Source organism: Rhagoletis pomonella, unplaced genomic scaffold (assembly GCF_013731165.1).
Source record: "Rhagoletis pomonella isolate Grant_MI unplaced genomic scaffold, Rhpom_1.0 Rhpom_scaffold_00007, whole genome shotgun sequence".
Classification (NCBI taxonomy): domain Eukaryota; kingdom Metazoa; phylum Arthropoda; class Insecta; order Diptera; family Tephritidae; genus Rhagoletis; species Rhagoletis pomonella.
Window position 1 is genome coordinate 20,673,499 of NW_023458561.1, and position 19,405 is coordinate 20,692,903.

Consider the following 19,405-nt stretch of genomic DNA (forward strand, 5'->3'; position numbering starts at 1 on the left):
TCAATTCTCTTTTACAACCCCAAGTGTGAAACGTGACGTGACGTGGCGTCACGTGACATAAATTTCCATCGTTATATTTTTGTTAATATTGCTTTAAAATGAATTTTCAACGCAAATAAAACATGTATTTTATGTAGAATATACTTTATATTTTGACTTCAGCGCCAATTCAGGGTCAATTTATTAGAAATCTATGATTTATTATGTTTCAACCACATACGCCAAATTCGAACCAAATCGGACCATAAATACGGTTTTTCGAAATATCTCGACCTTGGCACCACCTAGGAAGACCATTTTATGCAAACATGATTCTACTTACATAGCCGGTATGTATTTTAAAAAGCAGACAAATCGGCCCGTAAATACGTTAGATATAAAACTTTTATTTTTTTAGTCGTGGTGGACCTTCCGCTGGAAACACCCATATTCATTTATTTAGCAATAAAAAAATACTGGAAACTTCTGCTATTGAAAAAATGTAGACAAAAATTAGTTTTTGCTCCCAGCTCCCAGTGAATTGTTGGAATTGCCTACTTCTCTTATAACGGTAATTTGCAGAAGTATGAAAACTGCGATAAATCTGTAACCGCTTATTCTTATTCTATTGGCAGTAAATGAGATTATTACACATTTTGGGAAAATAGACGTGGCACTGCCCACTTACGGCTATCTGGGTAACCGACTTATCAATTTATACCAAATTCGATACACTTACTGCCCTTGGTACATAAATAAACATTTGAAAAAACGATATATAAAATTCTGTTTAGCCCGAACTTCCACTTCCAAACTTGTTATTATTGTTTTTAATTGTAAATATCATGAGCATGACTAATTTGGACACAGCATGTAGTGTAGTACGACAAACAGCATTCATGCCTTCCAACCTGATGCCAACTGTTTGCATGCCAACCCTAGTTTAATGATCGCGGGACATGCAACCAAATCTCTACAATCGCTATTTCCCGATGGCCATGCGCCACACATCAGAGCAGGGCATTTAGTACTTGACTACTTCATTGCAAGCGAGGTATTGCAACACAAAGCCTTACACGCAGAGTGCACATGCAACATATGTACATATGTATATACTTACAACAACTATAGCTCGTATTGGCAAACAAGCAATTACTACGATAATCACTTCCAGAAGAAGTGATCGACCGTAGAAAAAATCTGTTGGCAAACAACTTTTGGCAGCTGAGATGACGCCAAAGGCCATGCAATTTATTGCTCTAGTTATGAAATTGTTTTTTTTTTCTTTGTTATGATTTGTTTGTCAGCGGTCGCGTGCAATTTGAGCTCTTTTTCAATATGTACGAGTGGCATCGATTGGTTGGAAATAATACTTACTCGGTCTTGTGCTAGCTGCTTTGATTTTTTCACCATTGTGTTTTTTTTCTTCCACATACATAGCAACTGCTTAGTGTAATATGCACAGGAACGTAAACAACTGTACATATTTATATACATACATATATATATACATAAGTGAAATCTGTGCTAACTCTTTTGCTGTATGCAACGAAATATGATTAAAAGTGTGCAGTTGTGGCTGCCGACGGCTAGACAATCAATCACTTTGGCAATTTTCAGCTACTTCAACAATTTATTATTCCGATTTCAGAACAAAAGTAGAACAGTATTTAATAATCCATTTGACGTTCCTGCTGATTGCTGTCGGATTAAAAAAAAAACATTCTACTTTTCCCTCACGCATAGGTATCTATGTATGCAAATATGTATTTTTTCATACATATGTATGTATGTACATATATATACATAAGTAGGGCAATATATTCATGTTAAATGAAAATTCCGCGTTTCCTTTGGGAGTTTTGATCAAAATATGCTGATGATGGGTGAAATGGCAATGACGCAAAATTTGCTGCTAAACAATTATTTAGGTTAGAGTGCGTTGTAAAACATTACTGGTTCCATTTACCGTAAGTACGTTATGGATAACATACATATGTATGTATGCATGTTGCTGTGTCAAACTTCAAGGCGTTAGTACAAGCAGTTCCAGAGTTAAGCGATACGAGAATTTCAGTTCTAAGTAGGATACTTATAATTAATGCATCTTTGCCAAGTTTCAGTTCCTCGGCGTGATTGGGCTTAGAGATATATCGATTTTCACATTTTAGTCTATATGTCATATGCCACGCCCCTATGTAACTGGATTAAGATTTCTGGATTGGAGGAGTTATAGCCATTTAATCGGTGTATGTTTCATTGAAATCGAGTGAGTGAACGGTGCCCTCAAAGAAGAGGTTCAAAAATTTCATGTGGCGTATTTATGTATAGATTCTCCCCATGTTTTCTCCCAAGTATTCTCTGAACATCAGTTACTTATTTCAAAACACATAGGAGATTCTCAAGACGTCTTAGGCATTGTAAAACTTTTCAATTTACTTAAAATGTAACGTAAAAGGTTTTTAGGAGACTCGCAGGATATATTAACAGCTAACTACTATATGTATGTATATGTATTTCGGTTAGTGTAAAAATGTTAAAGTGTGTGTTGGAGAAATGCCATGTTCGTGTTTTGAACTCAATGCTTCTCAGAGCGAAAATATTTTTGTGAACGAAATGGACATCTGTTTTCTAGAGTGAACTTAATACAAGACATATTTTGCTTGTCTCATTCAATCGCTTTCAGCGCTCATTCATTATTTTGGCATAGAGTGGTGAAAAACAGCAAGAATTTGCAGCCAACAGCATTACTGATTGCTACTAGTGATGCAGCAAAAGGCAACTAATTGCAGAGGCAACGCCTCAGCTCAAAATACAATTTAGTTGTTACAATCTTGCAGAGTTTCTGCTGGGCCCCAGTCTTCAGCAAAAACTGACTACAGTGAAGCAGTGTGAAAACCAAGAGCATATAGTGCAAGAAGAAGCATATTTACATACACGTGCAATATAAGTTTGTGTGCATGCGTAGCTATTTCAGTAAAGTGTTTGGATGAAGACATTATTATCAGAGACAAGGGTATCGCTAGGCCAATTTGATGCTGGGGTGAGCCACATAACAACGCGAAATAGGTGCAAACAAAGCTTCCCATATGGACTATGGACATATGCGAATTTGTGTTTTTGTGCTTATGTTTGTGGCGTAAAGAGATTAGCAGTAGCTTAACAGTAGCAAACAATTGCAGCAGCTCACAATTTGTTTGCCTAACGTACTTATTTATGTTTGTGCATAGTATACATATGTACATAAAATCATACGTATGTTCACATGCATCTACACATAAATGTGTATCTTCACATAAAAGTGCTTTTCGCCCGCAGTGTTGTGAAAGGTGGTACGTTGGTGTAAATTGCTTGGCAGCAAGCAGGACGTTAAGAGCGCTCGCCATCGCCACAGTCACCACCGATTGTTATGGCGAAATGGCTTAGTGGTAAATGCGTACGTTTTGTTATGCTGTGTTATGTGAGTGTGGAAAATTATTAACTTGGCAAAAATTTTGTTGTTGTTGTTGGTTGCACTCTTATTGTTCTTTCTGGAGTTGGTGTTGCCGTTTTGCGGGCGTGCTCACTGCAACATGCCTTGCTGGTAATGAATAAAACGCTTGAAGCGTTCCTCCATTAAATACAGTTTACACCCGAACTCTCTACCCAGAAGGCGCATAATAGCGTTTTGGTGCATTTTACCCATTGGTTTTGTAAAATTGTTGTGGTTTCCGTGGAAATTAGCGGTTTAACGGCTTAAAACGTGAAGCTATGCGGTGTTAGAGAGTTATGCAAAATTACTATAAAATTAATTATATTTTAGGTGTACACGTGTAATTTATTATAAAATTTGTTTATTATAAGGCAAGCACACACGTACAGTTAAATGAAATTGTATGTGTAAAAATTAATTGACTAACAGAGTTTTCAAAATCCCACAGGGATCTCCGTTACAGACATGTTCTGCGATAGTTTCTGCTTTAAAAAAACTAATTAGTAATTTGATAGGTATTAGCTACGAAAAAAAATTAAAAACTTCCATCACGTAACTTTTCCGAGAAAACTCGTTTTTCATGTTCCTTGATGCTACCGCGTATTACTAGCGTTAGCTTCAAATCTCCAAAACTATTTCTGCCGTACTTAGTCTTTATGGATATCTTTAATTAAAGCTGTTTTGGTAGGTATAAATTTAATTTCAAATTAGTTAATTTTTGCTCTTTTTTATGAAATTTAAAAAAGTTTTAACAAAGAATGAACTTGATAGTTACATAATGATAAACAAATTACTGCTTATACCCAGGAGCTGAGCTACATATGCTAAAAAAAAGGAACCACATACACATATATATCATACATGTCGAGGTGCGACAGCTATTAGAAAAAAAAGCTTATAGAAAGTAAGTGCGCCTGGGCCACACTGGAGAAGTGAAACTTACGTTACATATATATTTTGTCCCATAACCAATATACAAACATACTTACATCTGCTTTTGCTTAAGGTTAAATTGTTTGTCTTTTTTCTATCTAGATCCCTACCTCTACCCCTGTTCATTCTAATTAAATTTATATTATTCTGTTTCCTTTATCTTCATTTTTACCTTTATACTCTATCGATAACAAAATCGATGACAAATTCGATAAAAATTTCGACACCTTAATCGATAATAATATTGGTAGCGAAATCGATTAGAAAATTGATAAAAATATCCATAACATAATCGATAAATAATCGATAACAAAATCAATAAAAAAAATAGATTAGTAAATCTAAACAAATATCGATATAAATATCGATAACAAAATCGACAAATTTTCGATAACAAAATCGATAAATAATCGATAACAATATCGATAAATAAACTACAACAGTATCGATAAATAACATAATAACAAAACCGATAAAAAATCCATCGCAAAATCGTTAAGAAAATCGATAATAAATCCGATAACAAATCGATAATAAAATCGATAACAAAATCGATGACAAAATCGATAAAGATTTCGATAGCAAAATCGACAATAATGCTGGTAGTAAAATCGATTAGAAAATCGATACAAATATCGATTAAAGTGTCGATAACAAAATATATAAAAATATCGATAACAAAATCGATAAATAATCGATAACAAATTCGATAAACAATCGATAACAGAATCAATAACAAAAATGGAAAAAGAAAATCGGTAAGAAAATCTATAAAAAATATCGATGACCATATTCATAAAAATATCAGTAACAAACCGCTCAAAATATCGATAAGACCCGAGAATCCCGAAAATCTTTAAAATCCCAAAATAGTTCCTAGATTGAGTTGCTATGTCTCTTTCTATATCCGTTTCTCTATAATTACCTTTGTTTTAATCTTTCTTCCTCTGTCTTCGTCTTTGCTATTCTCATATTCGTCATAACTATTTCTGCCGTACTTAGTCTTTATGGATATCTTTAATTAAAGCTGTTTTGGTAGGTATAAATTTAATTTCAAATTAGTTAATTTACTCTTTTTTATGAAATTTAGAAAAGTTTTAACAAGGAACGCACTTGATTTAGGTTAGTTACATAATGATAAATAAATTACTGCTTATACTCAGGAGCTGAGCTATCGCTACAAAACTGCAAACACATACACATATATATCATACATGTCGAGGAGCGATGGAGAAGTGAAACTTACGTTACATATCTATTTTGTCTCATAACCAATATACATACATACATACATCTGCTTTTGCTTAAGGTTACATTTTTTGTTGTTTTTCTATTTAGATCGCTACCTCTACCCCTGTTCGTTCTAATTACATTTATGTTATTCTGTTTTCCTTTATCTTCATTTTTACCTTTATACTCTATCGATAACAAAGTCGATAGTAACATCAAACAAAATATCGAAACAAATCATTATTATCAAATTATGGTCATTTATTGAACAATAAACTTCGCCAAAATCAGTTTTTGCTATTAAATAAACAAAAAATCATTGCGAATTTTCATTTCACCACTCATTCCTTATTTATATATCCATCAATTTTCTTAATTGATAGCTGCATTTTTTTTTCTGTAAAGGAACAGGATTTCAAATAAAATAGAAAAACTTACAAAAAAATCGTTATTTTTTATATTTCCCCTGTTTGATTGCTTGATTTGTCTCATCAAAAAACACCAAATTTGGAATGTTTAATCAATTTCTCAGAAATTATCGGGCCTATCAAAAAGTGATTTATACACAGTTTATGGAGAATTTTGTTAGTTTTCTTTTCCACAACAAGTAAATTACAAATATCTCGACAACATTGGCACATAAAAAATTTGTTCGATTTTCTGAATCAGCAGGTGATTCCAGAGAGGAATTGGAGAGGGGCATCCGTGGAGCAAAAAAAACTAATTTGTGGAACAGTGTAATTAGTGTTACTGCAAAATTTTATTTGTTAGCAATGTAATTCAATAAATCTGGGGTTGTTTAAGGCACTTCGTATATTAAAAAAACTTTATCAGATTCCGACCACAACTACATAAACGTTTACACTTCGACACATATCTGCCACAAAATTTATTTGCCTTCTAAATAGCATCTATGCACATTTAGTACCCAAACTGAATTAGTCCTTTCAAATAAAAATTGATGCTTATGTGCTCACTGAAACTTTTCCAAACACTGTTTTGTACTTTACTTAAAAGCAAAAAATGAACAAAAGAACCATCGAACTAGAAAAAATTAGTAAACTGAACAGTAATTGCTGCAGTTCCCAAATAAATAAACTGAAGCTAATGCGCTGAATGAGCTGATGCACATACATACGGACATACTTACAAAGCTAAGAAACAAATATTTGTGCATATAAATTTAGCGCATACGTACTTATTTGTATGCAGTTACACTTAATACGAGTATGTAATATAAGCCACACACCGAGGCCGCCAAATGGTCCAGTTTAATGCAGTTTTGCTCAGCAGCGAACAATTCAGCAAGCCAGCGCTTCCGTATTTGCCAGCATTTAGATGTCTGCAGTTGAATATCCGCTACCTCGCTGTTGCAACCATTTACTCAGTACGTCAGTCAAGCACAGAGGCCATCAGTCAGTCTGCTCGCAGTCAGTCCGTCAGCCGTACGCTGTCTGTGCTTCATTATTATAAGGCTGCCCCCTTTTTGCTTGGCATAAATTGCAGCTGCAGCACACAGATTGCCATGTCTATCATCTGGTCGACTATCAACAGCTAATCTTACTATTTTCACTATATGCTGGTTTATTTTAAGTTCTTATTTTTTGCTTATGCTTTATTTGTCTTCACTTTTTCTTTTGCTTTATTTGTTTTCAACTAGCTTTTCAGATGCGTCACGCAGTTCGCATAGTTAGTAGAACGCGCATGCGCAACTTCATGCATGTGCGGATAGATAGATGCATGTAGATAGCGGCTGCTTCGTTGCGAATAGCAACACCATCAGGCGATAGAATCGGTTCTTAGCGAGTTCAATTACAGATAGCACGTCTCTTATTATTCTTTCGTTTATACGATTTTAATGTTTTTTTTTGTTTTTTTTTTGTTATTAGCTACTTTTGTCCATCTCTACTACTAGCTGGCTAACTCCTTGCCTCATTACAATGCCATTGATCGGAGATCGTATCATCAGCCAGGCATTACGTGCATTCCATCAAGTGTACACTTTGATTACCTACTGCCAATCTACACCATCCACCGCAGTCGTACTATCAATATGATCGCGCAATAATGTGCTTGTGTCTACGGTGTTGCCGGGCTTCTGCCATCCACTTTGCACTCACGTTAAGCATTGATCGTTTTTGTTGTTTGTATTTTGCTAAGATTGAATTTGTGTTTTGGTGGCAATACTATACACTCTACGAAGAATGCATTTGTAAACGAAGAACTCAAAACTGAGTTCAACCATTGGTTATTACCTCGCCATTTGGCCAAGCAACCGCGTAATATTAGACATCAATTAAAAGTTATAGGCCATTAGCCATTAGCCATTAGCAGCACATTTGCGGTTGGCTTACCATTAAATTTGTTATTCGATTCAATCTAGAAATATGTATTTATGCATGCTTCAAGGTGAAAATTGTTAGAAAATGAAAATAGGAATACCTTTGTGCATCAGTATGTACTTATGAAAGCATTCGAGAGAATTTCTTAAATGTAGAAAAAATCGTTTAGTTTGTTTCACAAATTTTTGGGGTCATATTAATAAAAGCTTGTATACCATTTAACCATTCAAATATGTTGGCCCCATTAAACTATTTATAAGGTGGAGAGACTAAAAGCACAGACAAACGGCAGCGTTGGTCCGGATCAACGCGTTTATTAGGAATTATCTCGGGAAGTAACTGCAGTTGATCCGGATTAAGTCCTAAAGCTAATTCGGATCAAGAGAATTTTCGATGACAACACTGGTCAAAACGGCGAAAAAGCAATTAAGTGAGTAAACAATGCAAGCTGGGTTGGCATCCGCGTTAGACACAGTAGCACCTATATATTTAAATTACCTGTTAAAACTGCGTTCTGCTTTACCCCTATTTAAAACATCTTCGATAGTAAGTGGAGCACCACGCCAATTTTCCAAAATTTCATATTAATCTAATTTCCTTTTATGAGATTGTTATGAGTATAAACCTTGAGTAAATTAGAGTCCTTTAATTTAGAAATATCGAAGCGATAGCAAATGTTGGAATCCGGCTGCAGGTCAGGCTTTTTATGTCAATTCAATGTTATACCGAGTTTAATTATACGAATTGATATACCGATTACCGAGAAATATGCATATATAGTCATAAGTTGGAGGTGTCATGCTCATTTTCCAAAAATTTGTTTTAATCGTATTTCTCGCTAAACATTAACCGCTATTTTGAAAAGGTATTATGCATACGTACACAGATTTTTTTTGCAATACGGACGTTTTTTTATTTTTTGTTTTCGCAAACTCTTTTTAAGAAAACTTTTGGTATTCAGTTTTGTAGGCCATCAAATTTTAGTACACTATTGAAGAGGTTGGGACTTTTTTAAAAGTTTTTTCGCTGCAGGTGTTGCTCATGACCGACGCATGATCGCCAGAAAAAAATCGCCAAAAATCAAAGGGTAATTCCTCTTAATTTTTTTAAGTCAGCTTAAATTTCAAATTTCTCTAAAATTTAATAGAGGAAACCATATATGTATGTATTGATATTCATCAATTCAGGAAAAATCTAATGTCGAGATTTTTGGATCGATTTAAAAACGACATCTGTAATAACAGAATTTACAAATTAGGAATAGATAACGGCTGCGTTTCTTTACACATTCCGGATAAACTCATTTCACAGCCAGAATAAACAGAACGCGTTTGAAATATACGTTAACATATCATCAGGGACGTTCTAAAGAAAAAGTAAACAAAAAAGTTTATTCCAAACGTTCAGAATGAATAAAGAAATGCCGCCAACATGTCGCACGTTTAATAATAAACATAATTATTGGATCAGTTCATACAAGTGGTGTTCAAACATCTTTGAACATGTGTGAATACATATATACCTGGGTCTTAAAAATACTCAAACTTAAAATTGTAATAAACATTTCTAATCCTTGAATATTCAAAGGAAAGATAAAACTTGTGCACTTGCACCAAAACTAACATACAGTCCACTGAAGAAAATATAGATAGAAGAAAATATAATTTGTACACTTACATTTACATATATAAATTCATATGTATGTATCCAAACACAAACATACGATAAGAATGTCAAGTGCATTCGACGCACAAAAGTAGGTAATTAAATAAAAGGAACGTTCGCGAGAAACAATAAAATATTGAATCGGTTGATCCTTTATCAGTTGTAAAAATATAAACACACATAAAATGCAGCGCATACGGGAAACATTAAAATGTCAATGCTGCAAAGCAACCCTTATGGTGCCAGAAATAGAAAATAACTTGCCTATCAATATTCTTTACATGCAAAGATGTAGGCACACAACCAAAATACCATAACAACCAATGCACTGGTTTCTTATTTATATATATACACACACACATATGTACATATACAATTAGTTAGGAAACATAAAGTAAGAAAACTATATAAAGAAGAAATATTTAATAAATATTCAGAATCGTAAAGACTCTCAATAACACTCTGCTTCTTCTTCTAAAATTTATTTTGTATGCTTTACTTCCCCCCACCAGCGGTAAGGGGTAAAGCTTTTAATAATTTTTATTCTTCTTTATTTATTAAGGTTTTACTTTCCCCCAACAGCGGTAAGGGGTAAAACTTTTAATATTGAAAATACTAACCTCTTATTTTATTAGACTCTACTTCCCCCCACGGTGGTAAGGGGTAGAGAATTTTAGAATAAGAGTATTTGTAGTTCAAGCATTGCTGAGAATTACTTGTTACCCCCCACCCGAGGTAAGGAACAAGTGACTCAGCTCTGCAAAGAACAATTGGTATACCAAAAACAGATGGAAAGACACATATCTTAGCCATTTTTGAGAAATTTAGTAATCAGTCAGGCGGAGTATATTCTGCTTATCAAGCTTATTAATTGTATGTTGAAATCTCCAAAAACGTAAATTTTGAATTACATACATCTCTATGTTTAATATTAAACGAGCGATATGTAAAACAAAAGATTTTTAAAAATAAAAGCTTGCAATAAAGTAAGGAAGGGATTCTTATCCCGCTGATTTGAAAATTCCCACGGGTTTGTCGGACCTTCTCGCAATAGAAATGTAAGCGTCTATACCTGGTGTATGGTATTTATTTGAAAAAGAATGTATTTTTCCCCGTTTTTGAATAACTTACAGGTAGAGATTTTCATGTAAAGTAGTCGAATATTTTACCAGAAACATGAAACTTTAACCCTCTAGAAAAAAGTTTAACTTCCGCTATTCCATTTTAACATCTGGCAATTGCACAACCACCCAACTCCAACAAATCAAGTTTTACATAAATATCTAGCGATTAGCCAAATACTATTCAAAAATATTAGAACGGTGTAAAAACGACTTGCTAAAGAAAGCTGATGAAGATTTAGAGGTCTGTCGCCCATTCTTTTCCACCTACAACGAAGTAGTTTCCCTAAGAAAAAATTGGCTTTGAAGATACACAAAAGTTAAATCAGATTTAAGAAGCAACTTTTGTAGCGAAAATAAATTATTTAGTTAACGTCAACAAATTAATGTCAAGTCGGCATTTCAGGAGAAGCAAACGTTTTCAAAGCAGCAAAAAATGTGATAACAAATCGCGGTAACTTACATTTTTTCTTACAAATTTTAACAATACCATAATTTATTTAGGCTCCGCAATATATAGTGACTACCGAAAAAACCGAGAACACAATCGATGTAGTGCTAAGAAACAGGAGCACAAGGACAAAGGCCCATAAATACCACAAAATAATTATACCAAAAACCAAGGAGCTGGAAAGAAAAAGAAAGACAATACAAAAAGGTTTATTAAAAACAAAAAATAAACCAAATTGGAGTTCAATTACACATTTACTGAACCTTAAAATAAAACAACTGAGAAAAAGTCTACATAAAAAGAAAAACATAATCATTGCCGCACACAAGAGCAACAGAAACGAAGAAAACATCTACTGAGCTGAAAACGTGAACAAAAACCAAAATTGGACATAAAAAACGTACAACAGTAATTACTGGTCTACTTGCAACACAACAAATTTAATACTGCAATAACAATAAGCCAGAAATAATACCAGCAACAAAACAACTTTAACGAGTACCTACATTCACATGCACCAACTCGCATCACCCTAATAGTCAGCCGGAGGAACAACATGGATAGCATGTCGTCGTCAATAGAACCGGTGCCGATGGTGCCGCGTACCGCCAATTTGCTGGCCTGCAAACAATGGTGGCGCGTCTGCTTCTTGTACGGGGACCAGCAGAAGTACTACCGACAAGTTTACAGCAAAGCGGCTGCCCAACGTCTGGCGCTTTCCACTGGCGGCGTCGGCGCGCTTGCCACTGGATTTGCAGCGGACAACGGCAACGACGACAACGAAAACGAAAACGAGAACGAGACGAATAGTGGCAAGGACAGTGGTTGTAGTGGCAGCATGCATAACGCTGACTACGATACAGTGGCCGGCGATTTTATCGAAACGCAATTAGACGAGGCAGATGCTAACCCCACAACAGCTACAACAACTTCAACAATAACAATTGATGCGATCAGTGGCGCCGATATGGGTAAAACCCGTAATCAGGAGGTGGACAAACTGTTGACGAAGAAGAAGAAAAAGCAAAAAGGCAAAGAAGGTGACGAACAAGCGCCGCCAGTGCCACTCTTTCCCTCCAAGTATCAGGCGCACACCAATGCCGCGACGGGGTCGTCAACCACTTCATCACCGATATCTGCGACAAGTCGTGGCAAAAAGTTGCTACGCTCTTTGCGCGGTCACGTCAGTAAAGTTAGTGAGTCAACGGTGGGCGGCGGCAGGTCAGCAAAAGAGCGACATAAAAACGCGACCGATCTGCACGGCAGCGAGGCGACTAAAGGTAATGCACGCGTCACAGTTTTGGATGATCCTTTCCTATTCGGCATAGACGGGGACCATTTGGGCGATTTGGTGCGCGGCAAGCAGTATGCTGCCAACACCACGGAAGACATTTCCAAGTATTATAGCTCTTATCTGGTGCAGGAACAGGAGCTAATGGTGGATGCTCATAACGCAACACAAGTTGATTTCGGGCAACACTTATCCACAGCACCCTCAACGCCGGAACAGTTTGGTTCACTGCAGTACGAGGGAGAGGATCCAAAGCCCGCGCTACCGCCTAAGAAGAAAAAGCAAAGTAATTATGAAGCTTTGGATAGCATATTAAAGGGGAGCACTGAGAGTGGCGGCACTTCTGAATTGCAACTAAATGAAAATGAGTTGAAACTTCTGAATCTGAGTATGCGCAATCGCAGTTTGCCACGGAGCATGAAACCATTTAAAGATGTGCCAACCGATATCAGTTTTACATTTACGGAAGCCGATGGCGACGGGTCGTCACCGCCGCGTTCAACGCCATTGCAGAAAAGTGCCACCTGTGAGCGAGATATTAATTTGGGAGCGCATCGAAGCCACAGAGACTGTAATGAGTAAGTTTTAGTGATTAAGTTATTTCAACCATAAAAACTACTTCTTTTGTCGAAACTCCTAATTCTACTTTTTATGTTTTTTAAATTAGTATCTCAACAATAGGTAACCATTCATTACACACAGGTTAAGACGTTTTCCTTTTGATATTTACGGTTAAGTTTATTTGCTTTTATTAAATAACCGCCATCGCTGATTTTTTTTTTTAGATGTAGTTGGAATAAGCTTCAGTTATTCAATTCCCTATCGTGGAAACAGTGAGGACCGGGAATAAAACCTAAAAAGACTGACTTAGTGCTCTTCACTAAGAAGCACAAGATACCCGACCTCGATTCTATATCTCTAGCGAAGAGACCAAATATCTAGGTATCAGACTAGATAGGAAACTAAACTGGGGGTCTAACATGGCACATAGAGTGGGAAAAGCAACGTTAGCACTATACTCTTGAAGCAGGTCAATAGAAAAAAGATGGGGATGGAACCCAAAATAATACACTGACGATACACTGCTGTGGTTAGGCAAATTCTCTATCACGGCACACTGGTGTGGTGGGACACCTTGGGAAAGGGGTAAACTTTAAAACTGTGGATAAGATCTAAAGGCTCGCGTCCACACTAATAGCTGGTGCGATGAAAGCAACACCATCCAAGGCACTTATGACCTACTGAACTTTGTTCCGGTAGATCTATATGCCAAACAAAGCGCAAATTCGTATGAATAGACTAAATAAGTGGTCAAACACCAGTTATGGTCATGGTAAAATATTAACGGAGTTTCCGGAGCTTCCCGGATTGGTGGACTATGCCCTTCCTAGCCATGCTCGTACAAAATCGTTTACGACCCTCTTACCCTCAAGGGAAGAAAGAAAACGAGGCGCTCTAAGGAGTGGCGAGTCCATCCATGTATACACAGATGGCTCAAAGCTCTAGGGAATGGTTGGTAGGGGTGTATACTCAGAACACCTGGGCAGCTCCCTTAGCTTCCGTCTTCCGGACCACTGTAGCGTCTTTCAAGCGGAGCTGATGGTAATCGATCGAGCCACAAAATTGGGACAACCTCCTTGGTAGCGTTTCATCGCCACACATCTCTCAACGAGATGGCTGATTCATTTCGCCCAATGTCGCTATGGGTTCCCGAACACTGCGACATTGAAGGGAACTGCAAGGCCGATGAACTGGCGCGACTTGGCACCAAACTACCTAAGATTGCACAATTTGATTAAAAAAAAATATTAACGCGAGCGTTAATACTTTAAAAAGACTCGTTTTTAGCGAACTTTCCCTTTTTAAACGACATTAGCCGGAACAACTTATCCCTAGTTTGGATTTTACTGCCATCCTCCCCAAACTCATTGTACTAAATAAATTACTAAATACCATGCTAAAACCAGTACTTTTCTAAGAAAAAAGGCTCACGATACCACAATTTCTAACTTCTCCACAAAATTTCAAATTATAAAACTGGCATAAAAACTTCTATTGCGCAGATGTCAATCTCTTATCAACGTATGTATGTGAAGAGATCTCTTTATAAACAAATTTTCAAATGCCTGTACAATTTCAGGCAAATTTAAAATTTAGAAGCAGCTGGCACAAGTGAGTCTTCACACAGATCTTGGATAGCGGCAATCTAACCTATCCCATGCATTCGAAATAAATAATTTTACCAGAAAAGCAAATTGGTACTAAGAGAAAAATATGAATTCCGATCCTCGGCATGCGAACAACTTAATTTGTTGTCACTTGTTCATCGACCGAGTAACAGTTTTTTCTTCATTCTAGAAGCGCATCTGTTTCTTAAAGTCGGCTACAAAAACTTGCTCAGTATCTCATGAATTTCAAAAATCGCACTTATTTGTCAAAAGTAATTTCACGCGACGCATTGTCAATTTAAATTACTCAACGCAGCAAAACACAAAGAAACCGGAGATTTGAGAAAACAATCAGCCGAACATCCAACAACCAATCAGAAAATCAATGAAACAACGAACGAATTGAGGTGAATAATGGACTGCCGCCGCTGAATGGCGACCGCATTTACTAAATTAGCCAAATGAAGATGAGAAGTGAGGTGATGAAATCCGCAAGCTCGAGTCAAGTCTGTGCGTATTGGAAAGAAGAGTATTCGAGATGAAACAGAATAACAGCAACAGTAGTCTGAAACCGCAAATTGCAAAGTGCAAAAAAAAAAACATTCATAAAAAAGAAGCAATTTCAGAGTGAAGACAAAAACATACAAAGCAACATAATGATTGATTACCCTTTGGTGCAATAGCGAAAGCCACGCAGCATGGTGCGCAGGAGAAGGGGGAGGTAACATGAAAAAAAGGTAGCAAAAGTCAATGTACACAAAGTGAGCTGAGTGAGAATATCGGGTCGTTGGGCCGCGCGCTAGCTATCGGTTGCAAAATTGAAACCACAAGCAGTGTGCAAAATAAACAATCAAAAAAGTAATGTAGGAAATGACGGCCAGTCAAGCAGGCAACAAAGCGAGTGGACAGCGAACAAGACAAGCGACTGCTCGGCTGTTCAATAGGCGGAGGCCGACGCCGCCCAATGGACAGGGCCCACACGAACGCTAAACGCGGCTCCACAAAAAGCACATAGTGCACGCATTCTGCTGCACATGCGCATGTGTGTGTGCGAAAATGTATGCGTGTGTGCGTTTGCTGGCGGTTGGCTTGAAATTGAAACTTGCTTTTGTTTACACACGAGAAAGACGACATGCAGTGCGAGTAACCGATCACTTGGCCGGCAATTGTTACGCATGCGCTTTTGCGAGCAGCCAAGCATAATGGGTCCGCAATGGCCACATCCTGCCGCGTTAAGCCACACTGCTTTGACTGTTATTGTTATACCCGAGCGCACTTGTGCACTAGGATAATATAACTTTGCTCGCATAACGGTTGTTTGTAACTACCTAAAAGAATGAAAAGAGAAATTAATTAAACCATCTCTGTCGGTCCGTGCATACGATAACTTCAGAAAAAATTTAGATATCATCATTAGGCGTGTGGGCTGCCTTTTATTAAAGATAGATATCGAAAATGGCCAAAATCGGACGGTGACTACGCCTCCTCCCACATACGGCATTTCCGAAACAGAAAAAAACTAGGATATTTCCGTAAATACTGGATACAAAGTGCTGATGTATTGTAAAAAGAGTTGTGGCATTGAAGAAGACAGTTGCTATATTTTTGGAAAATGGGCGTAGCCATGCCCACTTATTATGAACTCTCCCATCTCAGTAGCCGCATTACCCACCAAACTCGGCATAAACAATGCTTAGATTTTAACTCAAGCTTTCTATACAGTTCAATGCGATCGTGAATGTGAATCCATGGTGAATTTTTTCAATTCACAAAGGTAAGGAAGTTCATTTGCATTCTTTTGCACGTTTACGCACATCTATCAAGTTGAGTCTATATTCAACCAAATCAGGGGCGTAATTCGAATTGTGCCGAGGTGAATAGGGAAACTTGTCGTTCGAAAGACTAATTGAAAGATCTGCTAACGAGGAGGTCTTAGCTTTATGCTATTCGCCTTTTAAATAAATAAATAAAATGAATTTTTTAAAAACTAAATAAAATAAAAAATTTAATTTTTAAAACAGAATCTGAAAATTGGAAAAAAGTTTACAAAAAGAAAAAACAAAAAACAAGATCCTAAACCTTAAAGGAAATTAAAAAATTTATTTTTCTGAAAAAAAAAATTAAAAGTACATGAAATTAAAAATAGAAAAGCAAATTATGTAAACTAAAAAAGGGAAAAATTAATAAAATAGATTTCTAAAAATGAAAGAAAATTAAAAATGTATTTTTATTTTTAAACAAAATTTAAAAAATTTGAAAAATAAGTAAATTAGAAAAGAAAAAACAAACATAAAATTAGTTTCTAAAAATTAAATTAGGTGGAAAAATTAAATATTTTTTCTTAAGACAGTAAAATCTAAAAATCAAATAAAGAAAAAAGTTTGATTTTAGAAAAAGAAAAAAATCCGCCTTCCCTCAAAATAGCGTTTCACCACGATTGGTGAATAAGAGAAGTTTTTTCTAAAACTTTTGTGCTAGAATAAAAAACGCTTTTCGAACTATCTTGACATCTGTCTTTCATTTGCCCTACGAAAGATTTTCTACTATCTTAGCCAGAATTGCCCTGTAAGAAACCTGTTGAACATTTTTGAAATAAGACTAGAACCTCGCTCACCTCCAATGTAACTGTAATTTACAGAAATACGAAAACTACTATAAATCAGTAATTAGCGAGGTTACTTCTATCGATTTTTGCAAAAATCTCTTATCAATAAATTACGCTAATTTACTGTAAGGTAATACCTACAAAAATCTCTTAAAGAGAAATAAAACAATTGACGTGGTACTGCTCACCTGTGACTGCATAAATGTATATCGTTGTTTATCGATTCCTACCAAACTTGGTCCAATAATTTCTTCGTGTCTAATTAAGCATATTATCGAAACTGTATGATATCTTATCATGTAGTTTACATAAAGATTAAAAAACGTTGTTAAATACGTGTGCCGGGTATTAAAGTTCGGTATCGCCCAAACTTATACTTCTTTACTTACATATTTTTTTTATAATATTTTGTTGCTTTGCATTGTTACGCATGCGCAGTTCATGTTACCCGATTTCGTAACTGATCGCACACTTTGCCAGTTCTTGTCTAACTTCTCGTCGCGCTACTTCTCTGCAAGACGGCTAAGTGATTTAGATGCATTTTTTCACTTCAACGTGCCTTTAAAAGATTTCTTTATTACTTATTTTCCTAGCAGTATTTCTTCATTTTGCGCTTTTGTTCATTGACAGGCATCAGCTAACTGCAGCAAGCGGCAAAATATGAGTGCCAGAAAGCATACATATGTATTTATATACATATGTACATATACTTACGCTTAAAGTATTGTGCAAATATTAGGCAGCTATTATGAGGAATGTACTGAAGAGAACTGCTACTTCTAAATACTATTTTGCGCCTAGGCAACACATAGACACTTAGTTTTCTCTTTTAACGTATTTTACGGCTGTGAAACGCTTGTTTAGCATATTCCATTTAAGCCGTCGTCATGGCTAACAGAGGGTATCCACGAATGATGTGCCAAATCGGTCGCTTTGCTTTAAAACGTCCATTACAGCTTTGCTGAAGAAGAGGTTCTGTCGACCACCAAGAAAACTACTCCTGCCTGAGATTGGCCGCTCGGTTCGCCTCCTTTTGGTCTAATAAAAGCGGGCCCTCGCCAACACTGGTGAGTCGTTGCTTCCTGATGCACATACCTCGAAAGCGAATGATCCGCCTTCGATTTTGAATAAGAACTGTTTCGTACGACCTCACCGTCTTCCTTCAGGATGCGCTCCTGATAGTTGGAATAGGAGACTTTAATTAATATTTGGGTCCTACAATCCGTGTCCTTAAAACAAGTACGGCTTTTTGTTATCTTAAAGCTTAAACAGACGACAGCTTTGACTTAATCCGGATCAACTGCAGTTAATTTCCGAGTTGATCCGGATCAACGCTACCGTCTGTTTATGCTTTTAGAGAGTACTAAGAACATTGGAACAGCGTCTTGCCAATGATGGAATGCTAAACTAAGGCAATAGAGGGTGCTGCATACTAAAGTAATTAAAATATTTTAAACACTAAACGTCTGAAGAGAAGAAAGAAGAATTGATAATTTTTGCTTTTTGGTTCGAAAAACTGAAAATATAAGGAAAAAGTTAGGTAATCGGAACAGGAGTGAGATATCGACAGTTTCAGAGATATCCCCGCACCCACAACGCAATTTGAGCCCGTCAATATAGATGCTAGCAGCATCTCTTCGATTACCTAGCCAGTAGTTTTTTTTAAGGTTATCTTATTTTTACTGCACATATTTTCTGTTGATACATAAATATTATTATGAATTCATTTAAACTAATTATTCTTACGTTTCTTCTCTTTCTAGGTAAGTTTCAGAGTTAGTTATGAAAGCTAATATAAATGAACTGCATTTACGTAAGTACGTATAATCAAGAAGATACTAAATACAACAACATATCAATTAATTAAGGCTCTAAACAATGTATTGCTTATACTTTGTTTTTTAATCATATTTTGCACAAGACTGTGAAAAGCAACATATTCAGCAACGGGGTGTTAGTGTCGCACACACACCTCAACGTGCCAACATACTCAACTCAATCAGTGCGGTGCCTGCGCATTTTGTGGCGAGTAACTTGAGCCGTCTCATTGCTTTATTTCGCAGGCATTTGTTAACCCATTTTTTCTTACTCCATTTTTTGTTCAACACATATCCGTACTTTAACCTCTCAGTTTTGTAGTTTCTGTTT

At 36.3% G+C, this 19,405-nt stretch overlaps 1 protein-coding gene and 1 long non-coding RNA gene across 2 annotated transcripts in view; both read left to right on the forward strand.

Annotated features, from left to right (window-relative positions):
- The window catches only part of LOC118742433, an 82,904-nt gene extending 71,255 nt beyond the window's left edge, over positions 1 to 11,649 (forward strand). The window contains exon 3 of the long non-coding RNA XR_004993377.1: positions 11,247 to 11,649. This is a non-coding gene — a long non-coding RNA (uncharacterized LOC118742433). The remainder of the gene's footprint in view (positions 1 to 11,246) is intronic.
- A 21-nt stretch (positions 11,650 to 11,670) lies between these two features.
- Positions 11,671 to 19,405, forward strand: part of LOC118743607 (protein prickle) — a 193,996-nt gene continuing 186,261 nt past the window's right edge. The window contains exon 1 of the mRNA XM_036476374.1: positions 11,671 to 13,062. Coding sequence (XP_036332267.1) covers positions 11,750 to 13,062 — 1,313 coding nt within the window. The 5' untranslated portion in view covers positions 11,671 to 11,749. The remainder of the gene's footprint in view (positions 13,063 to 19,405) is intronic.